Source organism: Cornus florida, unplaced genomic scaffold, assembly GCF_030987335.1.
Source record: "Cornus florida cultivar Cherokee Brave unplaced genomic scaffold, ASM3098733v1 CherokeeBrave_3.0.0_Hap2_Chr01, whole genome shotgun sequence".
Taxonomy (NCBI): domain Eukaryota; kingdom Viridiplantae; phylum Streptophyta; class Magnoliopsida; order Cornales; family Cornaceae; genus Cornus; species Cornus florida.
Genome location: NW_026775571.1, coordinates 82337723 through 82359803, shown reverse-complemented (window position 1 = coordinate 82359803; position 22081 = coordinate 82337723). Strand labels below are relative to the sequence as shown.

The 22081-nt window shown below is 36.0% G+C and overlaps 2 protein-coding genes, 1 long non-coding RNA gene and 1 pseudogene across 4 annotated transcripts; 2 read left to right on the top strand and 2 right to left on the bottom strand.

Moving 5' to 3' along the window:
* Positions 1–1962: 1962 nt before the first annotated feature.
* Positions 1963–8770, bottom strand: LOC132302987 (uncharacterized). Of its 2 annotated transcripts, none has more exons than XR_009481031.1 (4): positions 8555–8770; positions 6696–7438; positions 6480–6551; positions 1963–2616 (listed from the first exon to the last, which is right to left on the bottom strand). It is a non-coding gene; the product is annotated as an uncharacterized LOC132302987 (long non-coding RNA). The 2 variants fall into 2 exon arrangements; XR_009481033.1 differs by having other exon boundaries at positions 1963–2605.
* Positions 8771–9040: 270 nt separating this feature from the next.
* LOC132303720 (putative pentatricopeptide repeat-containing protein At5g37570) lies at positions 9041–11139 on the bottom strand. Its single transcript, XM_059801143.1, has one exon. It carries the CDS (start codon positions 10939–10941, stop codon positions 9271–9273), a length of 1671 nt encoding a protein of 556 aa, XP_059657126.1. The 5' UTR covers positions 10942–11139; the 3' UTR covers positions 9041–9270.
* Positions 11140–13116: 1977 nt separating this feature from the next.
* Positions 13117–16252, top strand: LOC132303648 (DNA-directed RNA polymerases II and IV subunit 5A-like; annotated as a pseudogene).
* Positions 16253–20957: 4705 nt separating this feature from the next.
* On the top strand, positions 20958–21373 carry LOC132276197 (uncharacterized protein At2g24330-like). The gene has a single exon (XM_059777526.1). The coding sequence runs from the start codon at positions 20958–20960 to the stop codon at positions 21345–21347; it is 390 nt and encodes a 129-aa protein (XP_059633509.1). The 3' UTR covers positions 21348–21373.
* The last annotated feature ends 708 nt before the right edge of the window (positions 21374–22081 follow it).

Sequence of the window (22081 nt, the reverse complement as noted above, 5' to 3'; positions counted from 1 at the left end):
AATCAAAGTTGTACAATTGTCATTTTATCACCGTCCCTCCCAATAACACTTTCTGCACGAACAAAAGAGTAGGTCTCCTCTCTCTTAACATTCTCAAGTCGCATCTGATTTATAGGCCGTTCATTGAGGTGGAACTTTTTCTTTCGGCAATTGCATCTAGTCTCTCCCTAAAGGCCTTAATCTCATGAGCCAAGTTAATACTGAAAGGAGGCTTGTTTGAGCTAGAGAAAAAATGGCGTACCTTCTTTAGCCTTGTGTTGTGAGTCATAGCCTGACGGCGGAGAAGTTGGGTGGAGAAGTCATCAGCATCATGAAATGCATCATTGAGTTTATCGAGCCAGTCTTCAACCACGTGGTTTGTGAGTTGCTGCTCCTCTGCATCGGCAAGTACAGCTCCGATTGTGGAAACCGTGTTTCTGAGTTTCTCAAGTTCACCCTTAACTCCCCACACAAGTCCCATCTCTTGGAGAAGAGCGGAACCCAACTTCTTCACAATTTCAATCAGAAGTGCTTCTGCCATTTCCTTTCAAGAGATGCTCAATTTTGTGCAGTTGCAGAATAAGCCCTTGAAAAATTGAAGGATTGAGAAGCTTGAAAATTTAATTCCTTTGAGAAAATTGAATGTTAAAAGAATAAATAATTTACCACCCACTCAAAGTAAAGTGATAGTCACAGACAGAACAATCTGAAAATAGCTTGAAAGCTTAAAGAAAGAATAATTAATTCCCCATACACGCAGGTGAGACAGCCCACAAGAATTGGTAGATGAGAAAAGAAAAGTGCTGTTGTGTTGTGAGCATGTTCAAAATTGGAGTGCTTAATTGCTTGGTATCCACTAAGGCAGAGGATGAACACAAAAATGCTGTCGTTTTTAGCCATTATCTAAAGATACCTACCTCCCATTATAATTAATCACCGAACCAAACTAAAGTTCATAGCATTTGCTTTGAAATGAGCCACAATACACAACTTTTGTAGTGCTAAGTGTAAGAATGTAAGTTTGAGATCAGAAACAATCATTTTATGGAAGAAAAAAAAAATCAACAATTTTAGAAACACATGCAATGGTTCTCATAGAACACAAATTATACGGGGATATATATTGGGTCTGTCTCTGTTGTTTTCACCCAATGGAATTGTTATGCTACCTAGAAAGAAAATAACAAAGAAATTAAAGAATCAGCTGTATGACCATTATTCTGTTTTTGGGCATGAGAAATTACACATAAATATATATATATATATACCTTTTCTAACTTAACATGTTACATTGGTACAACTTCATCTCTTGGACTTCCTACCATTGACGAGAAAAACTTCAAAATTTCCCTAACGAATATGGCATTCGGTGCAAGTATTTACTACATTTGGCAAGAACGGAACACCAATGTGTTTGAGGGCAAATCCTCTTCACAGAACGTCTTGTCCAAAATTATCAACTCAAGCTACTAAAATGGAAGCCCTAATTGCACTCAAAAGAGTGGGATCCCGGACCGATTGACACTCGCCCTCGTCCTCGCTCTCGCCCTCCTCCCCGTCCACCGGATTGACTGGTGGCTCAGCCTCACCGTTACGCACCATATGTGGTGGATGAAAGCACAGTGATGCCAAGAACACAGAGATACCAAAATGGGACATTTCAGTCGCTCAGATCTTCCATACCCTTCTAATTGTATTTGCTGATGTTTTTGGGCCATGGGCCAAGGTTCTTTTGTAATGAATGCATCTCATTTGATCACTGGGTCGTGTCTCTTTAGCCTAACTGAAGCCCAATGCAATTACTTTTTATTTATATACGGAGTAATTCTTTTGACTTTTCCAAAAAAACATAAAAATCAAAAATCAAAACATGAACAATGTGGTATACCCGGACCAATTTTAATGCTCTGAGTGGTAGTATGACATGAGGCTGGTAAGACTTCTGGAATTTAGGTCTGACTGGTTAGAAACAACCGATACTACTAGTATAAAGAAGAAGCTCAATTATTAAAACATACAAACCATAATATTTTCTAGCCAGTCTTCCTCCATATAATCACACTGCAGATGTCTTCTGATTTCTAACTGCAACTTCAATGAGTATCATCACGAAACAGCATGTCGTGGTTCAAAGAACTAATCCACAAATAAATTAATAAAATAAATAAATCTAACTCCAAATTCAGAGCCGTATTTGACAATGCAGTGTTGATGATTTGTCAGACTCTCCCTCGAAAGCCGTCGGAACTCCTCATAACTATGCTTCTGTGCTAGAGAGAATGTCGATGAGCTTCTCTACCCCTGGCTTCATCAGTTGTTCTTTCACCCGCAGTAAGTTGAGAAGTAAACCAGCCTTATTACCTTCAAGGAAGACACTTTGAGAGCTAGTGAGGAAGGCATAGATCTTTCTATTTTGTGGTCGACAAACTAGCCCTTTTCTTCCTACTCCAGCCAAGTCTCGTACAAGAAGAAAGATTGGAACCCACATTTGCCTCTGTACTATAATCGCTTCAGCTGGGACCCTTGTCTTTAGTCTTTTGCTTTTGACCTATCTCTATGCAGGGTGAATCTCTTGGCTTGCCCAGGGAACGCCTTGAGTGCCATTCATTGATCGTCCTTGACCTTCCTGAAAGCAACCTAAGGTAAGATTGGTCAAAGGATCCAAAGTAATATTTCTAATTTCATCTCAAACTTAAGATGAAATTATGCAAATCATAAAAATTCCTTCAAATGATTTTTAGTCAAGGGAATGCCAATCAATGACCTCAAATTGTTCTTTTGATTCTTTACTTACAATGCCTCAAAATCCAAATATGTTTTACTTGACTGGGTCAGTCCACTTATTCAGCCAAATAAAATAATTCAAGAAAAATTCTTAAGTAATATTGGTGAAATTGTCTGCAATTTTCTAAAACCTTAGTGTAGTTTCCTCACATTTATCCATTAAAGTTTTCAAGCACATGAAAATCTAATCCAAACTCAAAATATTAAATCTCTTACCTATGTAATTATTATATATTCAAACGCGTTAATTTTTTTTTTTTAAAGAAATTTCAGCTATGTCAAAGAAGTGTGATTTTTTTTTTCCTTTTCAAGAAAGCTGTGTCACTAGACTCGCTACAAATTGAACCAAGCTCTATGTTGTCTATTTCAGCTATCCATTTAACCTGTTTTTTTCTTGTAGGTCGTAGACCCTAATTAGTACTCTCAAGGTTTGGAGTGGGATATTGAGAAACTCAAATCACAAAAATCTGAGTGAGAGTGAGAGTGAGAGCGAGAGCTAGGTCTGCAACTTGGGCGGGCTAACCCAGCCCAGCCCAACCCCAACCCAGAGATTTTGAAATTTGGACATACAATTCACAAATCGGGTTCATGTTCGGGTTAGGTTTTGTCAAAACCCAGACATATTCGGGTTGGGCTCGGGCTCAACCCGAAACCCGAAAAAAAAAAAAAATTTCTCTTTCTTCTTTCTCTCTCCTCTCTCATCTTTCTCACTCTTTCTCTCTTTACCCATACATACAATTTAGCAGTCAGCAACTGAAGCTTGCGATGGAAAGAGAGAGACGGAGAGATCTGGGTTTTGATTTTTTGAACAATCTTGGAGAGCTTGCGATGGAAAGAGAGAAATCTGAAGCTTGCGATGGAAAGAGAGAGAGAGATCTGAAACTTGCGATGGAAAGAGAGAGAGACAGCGACTGAAGCTTGCGATGGAAAGAGAGAGAGATAGAGACAGCGGCTAAAGCTTGCGAACCCGAACTGGAACAGCGGGCGATGGAAATTGAAAGATCTGGGTTTTGATTTTTTGAACAATCTGAAATGATATGCCAATCTGGGTTTTGATTTTTTGAACAATCTGAAATGATATGCCGATATGGGTTTTGAACTTTTGATTCTTGCAGACAGATAGATAAATCTGAAATATATGGCTTTTGAACTTCTAATTCTTGTAGATTTTGTAATTTGCAGTTGGAAAGAGAGAGGGAGGGGGGGGGGGGGGGGGGGAAGTTCAGAGAGAATAAAGAAAGAGCCGATAGGGGAGGCTGAAATGATTTGCCCTAAAAATATTTTGTTTTTTTATAATAATATAATCAAATATTTTATATATATATTATATATATAATATTCTATTATATATATATATAATATATAAATTTCCAAAATACATAAATAAATAAAATTCAACCCATCAACCCAACCCGTCCGAAAATATTCGGTCTGGGTTATGACCATAACCTATGTTGAGTACAATTCGGGTTAGCCCAACCCAACCCGATTCGGGTTGAGGTTGGGCTGGGACTGGGCTAGGTTGGGCCAGCCCAAGTTGCAGCCCTAATGAGAGCTAGCGTTTGGGGCTGAAACTTGTAATCTCCTGATTTTCGCATAGTGAAAACTTTCACCGGATCTTCACCGTGATGTAGGCTCTACTGAACCACACTAAATCTTTGTGTTCTTTGTGTGTGGTGTGTTTACTTTTCTGTCGTGTATCTTGATTTGTTCTTAGGTTCGCTGCATTCTAAAAAGTACGGACACGGATATGGGACACGGATACGACACGACACGACACGGACACGGCGACACGGCAAATCCAAAAAAATTAGGACACGGACACGGCGAATAGTGTGTGTGTATATATATATATATATATATATATATATATGATGTAGTATTTTTTTTGGTTTAGAATTTTTAATTCTCAATTCGACTTCTTCAATTGCTTTTTGCATTTCTACAATATTCTGATATGCGACTTTTGGGCATATACGAATACCCATACCAGTGTTCTGCAACAAGTGGGCTTTAACTCTTGTATAAGACCCCCTGAATTCGTTATTACAAAAGTGGCATTTGAATAAAAAATTTCCTCCTCCACCACCAATTTTTTCTAATTGTGACATAGTTCCAAAGTGATTTGTTCTCATCTTATTCGAATTGAGGAGTACTACTAGCAACTGATGTAGACAATGACATCGACATGTCTAATTCCCTAGACATAAAAAGAAAAGAAAAAAAATCCATACTTACAGCAGTCAGCAAAGAAAGAACAGTCAGCAAAGAATGAATAAATTCCTATTTGATCACAGATTCACAATTCATATGCAACAACTGAAATTAAATCAAAGATGAAATCCTATTCATTTACAGGTCAATAAGTCACAGACTCACACCGGCTGAAATTAAAGCAAGAATAAAGACAACAGAGAAGAAGAAGAAGAAAGAATTTAGGAAAGAAATTAAGGTCTGTGAAAAAGGAAAAACACCAGAGAAGAAGAAAGAAAGAAAGAAAGACAGGTTTATGAAAAAAAAAAAAAAAGAAAGAAGAAGAAGAAATTTGGGGTCTGTGAAAAATGAAAAAAAAAAAAAATAAATAAAGAAGAAGAAAGAAACTGGGGTTAGTGAAAAAGGGTGGGGGTGGGGGTGGGGGGAAGGGAGAGAGAGAAAAGAAAAAGAAAGAATCTGGGGTTTTAAAAAAGGAAAACGAAAAAAAAACAAGATGAAGAAGAAAGAAAGAATCTGGGTTTGTGGAAAAAAAAAAAAAAAAGATGTAGAAGAAAGAAAGAAACTAGGGTTTGTGAAGAAAAAGAAAGAAAAGAGGAAGGAGGAGGAAGAAAAGAGGAGGAAGAGGAGAGAGAGAGAGAGAGACTGACCTGGAGGCTGGAGGGAGTCGCTTTGATCAGCAGCAGGAAGTTGCAAAGCTTCGTCACTTTGAGAGAGCAACCCGTCCTTTGAATCTCATGTTGTAATAGTGTAATGAGTAGCCTTAAATATCTATATCTTTTGTTTAAAATTGCATAGTAACCTTGAAAGTTTAAAATTATTATGTTTTGACCACATAAGTAAGTAAAACTTATTAAATAACTTCATATATTTATACTTTAACCCAACTTTCTTTCAAAAATTATCTTTTAAACCCCCAAAAATAAGACACGCGTGTCGGACACACACCCCTGGCGTGTCGGACGCGTGTCCGCGGAGTGTCCGTGCCGTGTCCGAAAATAAATAAAAAATAAAAAATTCCAGACACGTTTTTTGGCGTGTCCGACACGTGTCGAGGCGTGTCCGACACGTGTCGGACACGGATTCTTTGCCTATTTTGGAGTGTCCGTGCTTCCTAGGCTGCATTTGTTGTAACAAAATCATATAAATACATCTCCTTTGTCTCCAGATTAAATCTTTCTGCTCCCTGGAGAAGCCCATGATTCCTTAACAAATGCAAGCAGAAAAATGAAAAAGAAAGTGATGGTAACCTGAATCAGGTCATGCATTTTGTAGAATGAGGATTCACATATTTCTATTCAAAATTTCATCTTAAGAGAATATATATACAGAGAGAGAGGATAATAATTTGATTTTAGTTGCAAATGGAAGAAAGAAATGTGAAATCTTGTTTGTATCTAGCAACGTATGCTCCAACCAGTTTTGTGACCCGCACCATTCAAAAATCAACTAAACAAAAGAAGCATGTGATGCAGTTTCATAATCATCAAAATTATAAAAAGTACCTTCCTTGTCAGCATTATCATTCCATAGAAAGCTTTGGGATGTCAGCAATCTTGCATGTTTCCTTACAGCATCTGCAATGCAAGTGTAAGAGCTACTAATTCAAGCAAATTATGGAATCACTCATTTCTAAAGCCCTGAGACTTCAAAATATAAACTCTAAAATACATTACAAAACCCAAGTCCAACAAAGCATAAGAGTTTCAAAGTCTCAGTACCTTGAAAATAGTAGTGTAGCCAGAGAATCAGGGTCTTCAAGCAATTTCTTCGTTCATATGTTGCAGAGGTTCTTGTACAGCTCACTGCGTTCCAAAGGTTCTTGTACCGCTCACTGCGTTTCAGAGGTCCACAATGTAGTTTTTGTGATCATTTAACTTCTTGCATCCCATTCAAGTATCGTTTACAAGTTAATAGTAAATGTTGGCCATAAAATAATCAAAGAGACATCACTAGTAGACAGAAAGCTCACAAATGGTGAATTTGCAGAGGAAACAACAGGGTTTGCAGTGGAAGGAGAAGCAATAGGTTCTTAGAGGTCCAATGGTTTGGGAAATAGGTCTGAACTCTGAAAGTGCAGCTAAAATGACCAAGTCTTACTAAATTTTAGTAGGATTAAATTGCAATAGGTGGTTCCGACTGTTTTCACCAATCAAGCATGAAATGATGGGTTCATGATTTGGTCTTTGTAGAGGAAATATTGTTACAGAAGTAGGTTTAATGGTGGATATCAGTTGGTTTGATTAGTCAAGCAAGCAGCAGAATCCCTCTAGTGGTCGTTGAATTTTACGTGATTATCCATGACTCCATATGTGTTGAGGAGAACTGGATTAAGATCAGATGCCATGACAGGAAGGAAAACTTTGGTGTCTCCAGAAAAACTCTCAGTAAGCTGGGTTAGTCACTTCCTCATTGATGTTAAGCCAAGCTCTCCATCTGATTAGACCATATACAGAAAGGTTACCTGCAAACCGCCAATCAACCACACCTTTGTCATTCATAAAGCCTCCCAAACCACCCTAGATGAGAAGGGTTTTCCCCCTCTTTTCTCAACCTAAGAGACCACAATATTTAACTTCAACTGTTCAAGTCGGTCTAATGGCCCTTAAAGGAAGATGCAATTAGATGAGAGATTCCTAGAAGGCATGAGAGGATCAATAAACGTCATAATACCCTGGTGCTAAGTGTCAAAATAGACATAAAACTACCACTCAGTGAGTACTCAGCACTATCCATATAAAAGAAATCCAAGAGTTCTTTTTTTAAGAATCCTTTTTTTTCTATTTCCTTTCTTTTCTTTCTTTTCTTATTTTTTTATTTTATTTTTATACACATAACAGCAAGTAAAAATCTGGAGTGTAGTTTTCTATGAGTGCCTTTAGAAGACAAACTGTTGAGGGATTGGCCCAAACTCGACACTTCCATGGTCATCTGGGGGCATGATAAGGCCCTCTTACTTGTATTACAATCCTAGGGTTCCTTAAACTTCAAAAGGTGTTGAATAACGTAACATGAGTCAAATTTAGCCCTCAGCTTGCCAAAAAAGCAACCAAGAAGATGAGAGAAAAATAAATAAATAAATTGAACAGAAAGTGACAAGTAAATATTTTCATAATTCCACTAACAACATAATATAACATTAAGTTACTAACAATATAAAAAAAAAAAACAGACCCCAAACACAATTAAATTAACTATAGACAACAGTTGTATGCAAGGGGATTTTAAATAGGCAACTATCCACTATTCTTGGACTATAAATCTAAATTAATACAATCAATAACACACAAGCTCCATTTGGAAGTGTCCAACTCTGAGAGTTGCATCCAATCATCTCATCCAAAGTCGAGAGCATCGCCGACTAAGCCTGCTCTTTTTCAAATGTCCTAGTGATCCTTTTCTCATTCAACCCACTAAAATAAAAATGTACACTTAACACTTATCAAAACATGTTCAATCTGTAGTATGACTCTGCTTGACATTCATGCTCATTTTAATTTTAATGTGTTGGAAGCACTGATTAGTGTAATGCTTTTCTAAAATGGTACTATAAAAAAGGTCAGTCAAATGGGTTGCATACCTGAACAAGTAACCACATAGCAAATGACACCCATCCACACACTATGAATATAGTGCTATGCGTCCAATTGGGCATATTTTTTTATGATGACGAGTACTATGGTGCTCGATATAGAATTTTTTTTTTACCCTTGTAGAGGCCAACAAGTAGCAACGCACAAGATTAACCCAAATCTTTTTTTAGCCAGCCTTTGTACGCTATCCCAGACTCCAAGTTCTCTACCGTACAACCATGAAGCAAAAAGTACTGATATTAATACACTTAAAACATAGCAATGAAAAAGAAAGAAAACATAGCAAATAGATGTAGTCAGACTGAAAAGTTATAAATGAACACAATGCATTCAAGTTAAATCAGATTAGAATATATCCAAGAGGAGTTTTTTTATGGGAGTATGGGATGAGAGCTCAATCATGCTTGATACCCTGTGATTATGGAGAACACAGAAGTAACAACTGGAATCAAGTTGAGGACATTGGTAGCATATGTATGCTGTTTCTAGTAGCCCATAATAATACAACCTCATAGCCATTGATATCTTGTGTCATGTATATGATAAGAAGGAACCAATAACTCAAGAATCTTGAAAAGATAGAGTTGGCAAAATATGACACAAATACTTGCTAAAGATATATATATATATATATTTGCACATACATACATACAATAACCATGGCTCTGTATAGAAATGATACCATGAGACCAAGAATTTTGAATTATAACCAACTGCGGCCAGGTATCTTTCTAATCCCTCTCTCCTTCATTCTGTTCCTTAGAAGAGATACGTCCAACCACCGATCTGCTGCTGCATATATGTCAGACAACAATACGTAATTGCCAGCATTGCAAGGCTCAAGCTGAAAAAGGTGATTCGCAATTTCTTCGCCTAACTCAACATTGCAATGCAGCTTACAAGCCCCAAGAAGTGCACCCCAGGCCCCAGCATGAGGGGCCACAGGCATTGATTTTATGAGCTCATATGCTGCTTTTACATTTCCTGACCGTGCAAGAAGATCGATAATACATCCATAGTGATCAGGAGAAGGAACAAGAGAGTAGTCATGTATCATGGAATCAAAATAGCGGCAGCCCTCTTCAACAAGGCCTGCATGACTACAAGCTGTCAGGATGACCGTAAAGGCAACATCATCAGGGGTAAGACCTTCATTTAGCATCCTGGCAAAGAGGCCAACAGCTTGAACGCCATGCCCATGAATTGACAGGCCTTGTATCATGGAACAATATGAAACGAGGTCCCGCTTAGGCATCTGTTCGAACAAGATGGTAGCTCTCTCCATGTTTCCACATTTTGCATTCATGTCTAATAGAGTGGTAGAAACATGAGCTTGCCGGAGATTAATTGAACTCCTGCTCACATAAGAATCAACCCATTTAGCCAGTTCCAAACAACCAATTTGGGAACAAGCAGACATCAAGTTCACCATTATATATTCATCAGGCTTTAGATTCCTCGAATCCATTTCAACAAATAATTTAACAGCCTCATTAGGATTGCCATTCTGTGTATAACCTGATATCAAAGCCGACCAAGCAACAATGTCTATATTTGGCGACTGGTCAAACAAAAACCTCGCCATCGCCATGTCACCTGCCTTGGCATACCCATCAATCATAACAGTAAAAGAGACCACATTCTTAATAGGCATTTCATCAAACAACTTCTTAGCACCCCTCAAATCACCAGATCTGACAACCGCACTGATCATCGCATTCCACGAGGCGTGATTCCTAATCGGCATTTCATCAAACAGCCTCTTTGCTTGTCCCAAATCCCCAACATTTACAAACCCAACAATCATAGCGGTCCAAGAAACCACATTTCTCACACTCATTGCATTGAACACCTTAAGTGCACAATTAATTTCTCGGCACTTCCCGTAAAAGTCAATCAAACTCGACCCAACAAAAACATCACCATCAGTCCCATGCCTCACTATCGACCCATGAATGGCCCGCCCGACCTTCAACGCCAATTCATTCGAACAAGCTTTAAGCAACGAAGGAAACGTAAATTTATCAGGAACAACAGTTCCATTTCGCTTCATCCGGACAAAAATTGAAACAGACCCATCAAGAGAAGAGTGTTCTGTATAGCCTTTGATGAGCGTGTTCCAGAGATAGATATTGGGTTGAATGACCCTGTCGAAAACACTAGTAGCATATGCGATGTTGGAAGAGAGAGAGTTGCAGAGAGTGATAAAGCGGCTTATGATAATATGGTCTTGCTCTATACCTCGTTGGATGATTTGGGTGTGTATATGTTCGAGGTTTCGAAAGGTTTTGCAAGCGTTGAGAAGAGTTAAGATTGAGGGAGACGAAGAGCTTGATGATTCAGTCAGCTTTGAGCATCGACTGATCAGACTCATGATTTTGCTGACCCATTAGCTTCGGTAACAAAATGTGACGAGACTAGGTAGATAACGAAACATAGTTCTACGCAAGAATCAGAGGCAAGACAAATCTATCACGCGCGAGACGCTTATAGTGTACTGTACTATGTGGACCGGAAACCTATTTTTCATGCAATGCCGCGGCTCATTCCAATGTCCGGCCAATAACACACAAAAATAAATATGTTAAACTTTATTTAAGAAAAACTTAAATGAACTATGATATCCAAGTTATTAAAAATATTATTATGTAGTAACAGGATCTAGTATTTTTATTAAGGTGATATAATATAATTGGTGGTTGAAAAAAAAAAAAGTCAAGATTTTGACTTGAGCACAGTGAGAAAACAAAATTCAACTCGTTCAAATTAAGATGCAAAGCAAAAGAAAATAACATTACAAAATAATATCCTAAATTAATTAATAGTATAATAAATAGGGTAAAGTGCATTAAACCCCCCTGAACTATTGGGGTATGTGCAAGAAACCCCCCTGAATTATAAAAGTTACAAAAAATCCCCCTAAACTATTGGGGTATGTGCAAGAAACCCCCCTAAACTATAAAAGTTGCAAAAAATCCTCCTGAATTATATATTTTTTTGCAGTTTACTCCATCCACGCGAATTGATTGACTGAAAGGGACAATGAAGCAGAGGAATTTGTTACTGGGATCGGTGGGTCTCCTATCATAGCTCCATCATAGCCGTTGCACCACCCGCCAGATCCGTCAGCCATATATATCGCACTTCTCTGCACCGTTGCGTCAGCCCATCGCCATCACCGCCTTACCCGCCATTCAACTCACCTTGCTCGCCGGTCCATTCCACCGTCCATTCCAATCTCGCCGGCCCATTCTGTCATCTCCATAGCCGAGCACACCGCCGTCCGTATTTCGAGCACATAGCAGTCCACAATTCACCGCCGAGCCCCCTTGAGCTAGTCACCGCCTCCACAGTTCACGACCGAGTCAATCGAGCTCTCATCACAGCCGAGTCCTCCGCGCACAAGCCACCATCATCCGAGACCGAGTCATCCCGCCAACCTCGGATTTTCTCTTCTCTCTCTCTCTCCAGCTCTCAGTCTTGGGTTGTGTTGGGTGAAAAGCATCTTTTGGCAGAAAAAAAAAAAAAAAGTAAGAAGTGTATAAGTTAAAACGACGCAGTATGTTATAAGGGTAAATTGGTCTTTCAAAATTTTCGGTGCCGGAAGCTGATGTCATGGGGGCAAATTGCAACAAAATCATAGTTCAAGGGGGTAAATTGCAACAAAATCATAGTTCAAGGAGGTTTTTTGTAATTCAGGGGGGTTTCTTGCAAATGACCAATAGTTCAAGGGGGTTTAATACACTTTACCCTAATAAATATAAATACTCGATCAATATAAGAAAATACTATTTAGTAATATTTTGATTGAATTCAGCTCTTTGTATTTTGAAAGCAATGCATGAACTTTGAAAGGAAAATAATATAGAATTTGATTATAGAAGAGAAATTTAACCTTTTAAGGAAATCACATATATCTTAGGCAAGTACAAAAATAATAATTTTAAGAAGTGGGAAAGAAAAAAGAAGAAGAATAAGAACTTTGTAAGGAAAAAATATATATAAAGAAGAAGAATGAGAACTTTTGGTTAGGAATTCTTACTAATGCGAACCGGTTTAAAAAGAAATGAGATGTTTTTTATAATTTTTAACAACTATATTCATAGTTTGGCAAACCGGTTCGCACTAGTAAGAGGTTCTAACCAAAAGAAATGTTGAGGGTTAAATTGAACTTAATTGTTAGATTTATCTATGTTTGCAATTTATACAATAGAACACAAAACTAAAGTAAGTTAACACAAGCGAGCTCCCACTTGATAATAGTCACGAGTTCTTTATATCCTTTGTGCTTTGACTTTTGGAATAAATTTTCTTTATTGTTTTGGATTTTTGTGGTTGAATCCACCCCATCACTAAAACGCACTTATATTTTTTTGTGACACATTGTATAAATTACTTTTTATATTTAAAAATTAATCGGTGGAGCACTGCTAAATTTTATGTATTCATTAGTTATTACATGTTTCATTCTTCTCTGGACATTTCATTATTAAAAATAAAAAATAAAAATCACTCTTTTACATGTTTTCTTTGACAAATCAGTGTAAAAATGCCTACATCAGAAGAAAAGATAGTGAGGTTGCCCAAAGTCCTGAGAACGGTAATGCAAATGCTGAGTGACCGGGGGTACTCGGTGGAAGACTCCGAGATACAGATGACTAAACAGCAGTTTGTTCAGAAATATGGCGAAAAATTGGAAAGAGGGAACCTTGTCATCAACAAATCCAAGCGCTACGATAAGGTTTGTTCATTAATTACCATATGAGTCCTCCCTCTTGAGGACCATCCCATGGCAAGACCATAACTAGTAGTGTTCCTTTTTATTTTAGGAGAAGCTAGAAGAAAAAAATGTGAAATTCAAAAACCCAAACGGACATACTACCTCCGTCCCATTTTAATTGTCCGCCTCGTAAACTGTGACTCAATATATGAGTCACAGTTTATGAGTCACAGTTTACGAGGCGGACAATTAAAATGAGACAGAGGGAGTAATAGAGAACTAACAAAGAGTGAAATTGCAGAACAAGCAATGCTTGCCTGTAATGATTGTGCCTTTCATTCATATAATGATATAAACTTAATTAAATTGTTTTTGTTTGGTATTAGTGAATTGATTTTGAATTTTTGATATTGATTCCAGAGCTTATCCTATCTGTATGTTCATCAATCAATTTAATATGCCATAGCATTTTGCTTCTCATGTAGTCATTCACAATTTACAATTAGGCATGGTCTTTGACATGTACTTTCTCTGTGATTCTTCGGTATCCCAAAGTAAATGAGGACTATATCATTTTAATTGTTCCTTCTGTATGGAAATTATGGTTGCAGAGATTTTATGCCACGTGATACGTGCCTATTCTTCCTTACATTCTTTTGTTTGTTCGTTTATTGTATGTTTTCTACTCCTCGGATCAGATTTATGTCTTCTCTGTAGGGGAACAGAAGGTTGATCTAGAGAACGGAAGATTTTATTGATCGTATGAAATCAGAGAATATGTTTCGAGCAATGTTGATCGTTCAACAGAAGCTGACTCCCGCTGTTCTTAAGTGCAAAAACCAAATATGTGCATCTGAAGATTTCCACTTAGAGATTTTCCAAGTGATTTTAGTGTTTTATATACTTTTCATCTTACTTTTAGCCAATTCATAGACCAATTTAGAAGACAATACAATGAAAAACATGTAATGGATTGTTCATATTGAATACTAACATTGATTAAACTCAGATGGTTTAATAATTGGCGGTCATGGTTGAACTTAGTGTGTGAAATCAGAACAAAACAGAACAAATCATTGATTTTCATTTCCTTATTCAAGACACAGTTTTGGTTGTTTATCAAAATTGTTTGGTGATCTTTATTACATGGTGGCATTGGTGGCTAAATCTTTATAGTATCCATATGTATTTTATTTGAATTCATCAGTAAAATGTGAGTGGGAGGGATGATGATTCTTTGTTTATCCACTCCAATCATGCAGGTGAGAGAGTTGTTGGTCAACATTACAGACCATGTTCTTGTTCCTGAACACCAGCTGCTCACAGACAAAGAAACGAAGACTTTGTTGAAGACATATGCTGTGAAAGAATCACAGGTAAATCAATTATCAGCAATTTTGATGTTTAGATTATTTTGTTAAATTAAAATAATTTAATTCTTGATCATTGTTTCATGTTTATAATTTTAGTTGTTTACTATTATATTTTATTTTACATATTGTCACGTTATGTTGGTATAAGACATAATCTAATATCCAATTATAGAAATTTATTTGTTTTGCATGTTATTGTGGCCGACTCTATTCATATAGGATTAAGACAAGAATGATGATGAGAGGGGGATCATTGTTTCCGTTAAAATTAATGAAAGCCTCTTTGATTCATATCAGGGTAGTGAATGAAAGTGCCTTTGATTCATATTAGTGAATGAAAGTGGACCAAGTAAAGGTTTTAAAGCCTCCATATGCAGAATCCAGCCTAGAGTGGGACATTTTAATTTATACGAGTGTATAACGATATTCTGAGATTATGTGTATGTATGACAGCATTTAAATTTTTTTTCCCTTCCCTTTTTCTTGTTTTCTGTTATATATATGTATGCAAACTACTGAATTTTAATTTCGCATGATTATAGAATGTTTTCTGCAGTAGGATGTAACTGACTTGATAGCCCAAATCTGGAATATATATTATAAAAAAGTAGTTGGTGATTTTTTTTTTTGCAAGTTACTCTCAGAAGTAGAATTTATTTATTTTCCCTGATGCGATTGATATATCTATAAAACTATATATGTCCAACAAAGACGAATACTTAGGTAACACTCCAAGAAATTAATCAACGATCGAATATAGTTCTCATTGATGATAAGGCAGAATGCAAGGCATTGAGTACTTTGCTCATCAGCATGTGCACGACAAATGCTACATACTGACTATATATAGCTAGTGATTCTAGCAAATTTTCATGAAAAAGTTGTTAATGACTTTTAAATCCACTTATTTATTTTTCCTGCTCTGTAAAGGAATTTTTTTTTGGCTCCCCTCTACATACTGACTAGCTAGTGACTAGAAGATTAGGTGATAATTTATCGAAAAAAAAAAAAAACCGAAGAAGAAAAGACTAGGTGATAACTTGAAGAAAATCACTATGCTGCTGCAAGTTTTGATTGGGGTTCAAAATTCAATTTAAGTGTCTGGATGATAAAACGGGGGATAATGACAAGCTACAAATGATAGTTAGGGCCTACTTTGTTTATTTATTGGGGTTCAAAATTCATTAGGGTTTCTAAAGTAAACGACACAATGAGGGATAGTTAGGGCCTGCTTTGTTTAGTTCCTTAAAAACAATTCTCAAAAATAATTGTATTTTTTTTTAAACGTCAACCTGTCTTTTTTGAAAATCTCAACCTAAGAGTTTCATTACAGTTTTCAAATTTAACCAAGCAGGTGCTTAGCTTCTCTTTGTTAGGCTACCTTTTCATAGTTAATTTTTCCTTTCCTTCTAGTTTGGATGTTTGAACCATGTTTTCACTTATAGTTTAAAATGTCTTGTTTTCAGTTACCTCAAACACAACTGACCAATCCAATCGCAAGGTATTATGGGATGAAGCACGGGCAAGTTGTGAAGATTATCCTACCAAGTGAGACTGCAGGCTATTACAAAACTTATCGATATGTTGTTTGATTCTCAATTATCTTAAAAGTAACCGAGTATTTGAGATTTTTAATTCGACGAGCTTCTTGGCAGTTGGACTCCAATCATTGACCTAATGGCTTTATAAGGGCTTTATATTTCAATCACCAACTAATACTAATGGTAAGAGTTACATGTATTGCCTATTTATAGGCAGGCACCTAGCACAAAAAAAATAATAATAATAACTAAAATAAAATCATAGATAAATAGTCAAAAAGTTCTCCAATACTTAAATATTAGGGTAAATTACACTCAGATCCCATGAAGTTAGGTCATTTCTCACCTAGATAAAGATTTTGATTTTAATTTTCACTCATATTCATATTTGAAAGAATGATTTTGTATTTCACTTACACCCTAAATGTCAATTTGGAAGGTGAGTGAAATACTTTTTAATTATAAAATGACTATTCTATCCTTTTGACCATCTGTTGACTTAAAAAAAGTGTATTTTAATTTTTTTATGACAAAAATACCCCCACAAGGCCAACAGACAAAAGCCATGAATCAAAGAATTGTATGTCACTGCATCGGCAGGAATTCCTTGATCAACCATTTCATCGAAAAAACTTACAGCTTCCTTCAACCGGCATGCACTACACAATCCATTAATCAAAGAACTATAAACAATAACATCTGGAGAAACTCCTCCGCCAATCATTTCTGTGAAGATATCAATCGCCTTACTTATCAACACATCCTTGCAAAGAGAATCAATGACCATGTTATATGTAAACACATTCACCTCGCAGTTTGTCTTTAACATCTTCCTATGCAACTCAAGAGCAAGACCCGTCTCGCGGATTTTACAAAGCCAATTAATAAGAATTCCATATGCGAACACGTCTCCTTGGATACCCTTTTTTCAGTCATTTCATCAAACAACTGGACTGCATTCATAACCCTACCTTCCATACACAAGCCCTTAACCAGAGTATTGACGGTCATTGGATCCGGCTTCAAACCTCTCTTCAAAATCTCCCAAAAGACCAAACCCAGAATTGACATTATTCAAGTGACAATAACAATTGATCAAAATGTTCAATGTACACAAATCAAGCTCAATTCCAGCAAAACTCATCTTCTTATATAGCGAAAACATTACCAAATAGCATCTGAGCTTGGAGATAGAACCAAATAGATGATTAAACGTATCGATTAACGGCATTGGTTGCGTTTGATTCAATTTGTCAAAGTACTTTTGGACAACCCTTAACATTATTTCTCCTACAGATTCGCTGGTTTTGGAAGTTGAAGAAGAATATTGAAATGGGTTTGTATATATGGAGGTTAAAGAGTATATATATTTACATTTGCATTATTTTGCAACATTAAAGTAGGAGTATTTGGTGTTGGGAAACGTGCTAGTTTTAAAAACTTTTCGAGGGATTTAAATTCATAGATCTTGATTCATCACATAGAGACAAGTTTTATGCAAAAAATAAAATAAAATATGATTTATTATTCAACTAAAAGATTGAATACTTACATCAAGGTTTGAGTAAACCTCAGATCTCTCCTCTAAAGTGAATGTTTCACTTATTGTAGATCCCTTTTGCTAGATGCATTCTCCTTGGATCTCCATCTTTTTGGTAATTGTTTTGCCTTTAGGAATCACTCATATGCCTCCATGAATGACCTTGGAAAACTAGGCTTGTGGGAGCCTCCATTAGATGAGAACATAAACCCTAATTTTCTAGAGAGAGAAAATTTATTCCTTTTTCCTTCTCATAAAAATCACCCCCTAAAATATACATAGACCATGTATATTTATAGGCAACATAAAAATAAAGAAAAGGAAACAACAAATCCTTCTCCATCTCTAATTCATATGTCTCAAATCTAATATGATTCCAATATCAAGTTGGGCTATGAGTGAGAATCCATTGGGGCCTATTATTTTATTGGCTACAATGAATTAATAATTGGCCCGGTCCATGGACCCAATTCAATTAATTCATAAATTAATTTATACTCCACTAAAAGAAATTAATTGAACTCCAATTAAATAATAAATAACCTCTAAGTCAATATTGCACTTTGACCCCTCTATGCATAATTAGTTATCGGATAAATATAGCCATCAATCCGACTACTTAATTAATATATTTATTTTGGTACCTTTGATTATTTCTGGCTCGATCACAATAAAACATTTGTTTGACAAAAATAATAATTTAAATAAATAAATATATAATAAATCATTTTGTCTAAAAACACACGAAGGCCTTCGAATTTACTTTGTGATCAACCATAATCAATACAAAATAAATACAAGTAGCAATGATGCAAATATTGAAAATATAACCCTCTAACTATTAATTACATAACTACCCAAAGTGTCGGTCTAAGGATCCCGAAGAATCCGCCGAACAAATCAAAGTAATTATTAATTAATAAAAGAGTCTATACTTTTCTCATGCTTAAGAGTCAAATGCCATGACGGTGATAGGGAGTAATTGCATACGACGGCTCTCGCAATATATCTCAACCTAACGCGGATCCAGTTCAAGTCTTAATTAATTATGAGTCCATCCATAATTACCGACTATGAACAATTTATAATTACTATTTATATATCATGCATTGATTGTCATCACATACATATATATAAATATTTCTTGTAATTAACTGGACACTATCAATTTCATAGTGAATCGAAACATAATACATTGAATTCACCAATTATATAAATCATAAATATTTCAGATATGTCAGGAACATATGTCAATACAATCCAGATAGGAATTTGCTATGCCAGGGCATATAAATCCCAACATTTGGAACTGAAAAAATTGTTCAGATACATGTACTTTGGAAGTTACAAACATGCATATGTATGAATATAGACTTGCATAAACAAATCATATATCAGCTGCAGAAAACTATGGACAGGTCAATGGAGATGTCTTCTTGATTATGGGATACAGTAGAGTATAATTTATTAGATGTATATTCTGCATTTTCATCAAAATATAAATTTGACGTAGTAATGGATATTCTACATTATTACAGGTAGTATTCACTATTCATTGAACAAAATGAGTTTGGGATTTAAGATCGCAAAATTTGCTAGAACTTTCTAATTTATCTTAAAGTGAGAGCTTCGTGGGTTATATTTTCCCTGACTATATATGGGTTAGTTTGGTTAGGAGAGAGATGCAGAGAGGTGTGTTGGGTGTTGTGTGGCGTGTGTCATTTGGTGCGTGCTAATGTGTTAGTATGTAATGGGAGGGGTAGTTTTGTCTTTTAGAGTTACAGAATTTTTTTGTATTAAATTGTATTAAAAAAATTAAGAGTAACATGGTTCATTCACATGTGTCAGAGTCCAAAAGTAAATTGGGGGTGTAAGTGAAAGTTAAGACCAAAATCTTCATATAGGTGAAAAATAACTTAATCTCAGAGGGTGTTAGTGAAATTAACCCTAAATATTGTCGTCATGTATGATGGACGTGACCATAATCTTTTCCTCCATAGATGTTAATGGTGATGTTTTCTTTTTGGATAATCAATTTTGTTATATATTGGACCGGTGTAATGCTTTTGCTTTGACTCTAAGCAGATGCAATGTCTTTGTTTTGAAATTTGTTTAATATTATTTGGCAACCACAATTCTTTTTTATTTGCATTACATATATTTGTTGCAAAATATTTAAAAGCAAAAACATGAAAATATGTTTGTTAAAAAAAAATGTTGCAAATTTGAAAAATTAAATAACTAATTTTTTATTTTTTTTTTCAAGATAAAAAATACACTCATTTGCTCCTTTGAAAACTTGAACTATTGATTTTCTATTTTGAAAGGCAAAAAAAAAAATATTAAATGATTAGTTAAAAATATTATTTTAAAATATATTTTTTACAGTATTTTTTTGGTGAGTACGTTTCCAAACTTTCGTACTATTTAGATTGCAACAAACACGCTTTTATTACAACTAACGGGCATTTGCTTTTTTTTTTTTTTTTTTTTTTTTTTTTTTTTTAAGTAAAAGGCGAAAGAATAGTTCGCTTTGTGCTTATCACACGGCTCTGTGGGCATTTGCTTTTTGTGTGTGAATATGGACTGGGCTGCATATAATTTTCCCACTAACTCACAGGTCATAATTACAACTCACAAAGCAACTTTTATTACAAATTCAGATCTCAAGTATTGTCCGCTTCGAGAAGTCTTGGATATTGATACGATAAAAGTGTTGATGTGAGATTGCTTTGTGAGTTGTAATTATGACCTGTGACTTAGTGGGAAAATTATATGCAGCCCAGTAGGTTGGATGAAGTTTGTCTTATGTGGCCCAATCAGGTTATGACATGTGTCATAAATTATCGGTTGTTGTAATCATTTATTAAAAAAATGTCTCCAATTGTGATCGTCTAAATTTTTTTTTTCCAACTTCATGCACACAAATCAGACTAAACTTATATTTTTCACATATGTGTGAATACGATCTAGTAAAATTATTTATTGTTGTATATTATATTTACCTGTTTGCTTCCTTCCTTCATGAATTATGAATTGGTAGATATTATTATGTTGATGAATATTAAGTATTGATGGTTTAAATGTTTTGACATAACTACGTCATCAAGCATAAGATTTTTGCTTATACTTTTAGGCTGAGCCTCATAATCTTTGGGGGTTTGCTGCTACAATATACGTGCATCTATTATAACAGTGCTCTTCACATTTCTATATATGAAACTGCATGATGTGCTAACTGCAATATCTCAAACGCAGAGATATGACCCTGACACAGCAGCAAAGGCAGCTGCTGCAACTGTTCTTGCTTCCAAGTTGGGTGCAGATTCTGGCTTGAAAGTGTATGTGGGAAATGAGTCTAAGCTCAATGCCCCTACTGGAAAGAGCAATGATGTTGAATATACGCAATCTGATGGGCTCAGAAATCGAAACCAATTGCATACAAGATCCAGTGGCACAGGGAGCACTGTAATTCATCATCCTGATGAAGAAACGTTCTATCATGCGGGTAATGAGGTTCCTGAGACTTCTGAGCATAATCCGCTGGTTGTTGAACATCGCCATAATCCAAGATCGGCCACGCATGATGGTGGATGGATGGCTTGAATTGCAACATTGCTTGTAGGAGAGGATCCAACACATCCTTGAATCTTATATATTTTTACTTTCGCCTCTACTAAAAGAACAAAAAAATGATTGTTTGAATCCATGCAGAATGTGTTGTGGAAGTAGGAAAGAATAATTTCCATTATCTCGTCTTCTGCAGGGCTTGCAAGGAAGGAGGGTTTCCGTACATAACGTACTACTGCCCACACTGCAATGCCCTTTTTGTCAGTCAAAGCAACTTGAACGTGTTTATGGTTCTATCTCCCCCAATGGTGATGTCAACATTGTCGACAATGCTAGTGATGCCATGAGTGACAAAAACACCTGCAAGCAGCACCACTCCCGTGGAAACCACCGGCGGAACTGAAAAGGTTGTTTATGAGGATCCAATTACTTTACCTTCTTATTGCTTCGAGCTTTGGGTTCTGGGGTTGCAATGGGTTGCTTCTTGCTTGGTTATGTAATGTCAAATTTTCTGGATTGAGGAATTTTTGCTCAATGGTTTATACTTAGATCACATGAGATGGTTGCAACCACGGGTTTTGATAGCTGCTGTTGTCGTATGTGTGGAGTTCCAGACAAGCAGAGCCAGGATTTGAATTCAAGGGGATATGGTGGGAATTTTTTTTTTTTTTTTTAAATAAGAATAAGAAGAAAAAGAAAAGGGAAGAAAAATCAATTTGAAAGAAACAAATTAGAGCATGATTAAATAAGGGGAATTTAACCTTTTTTAA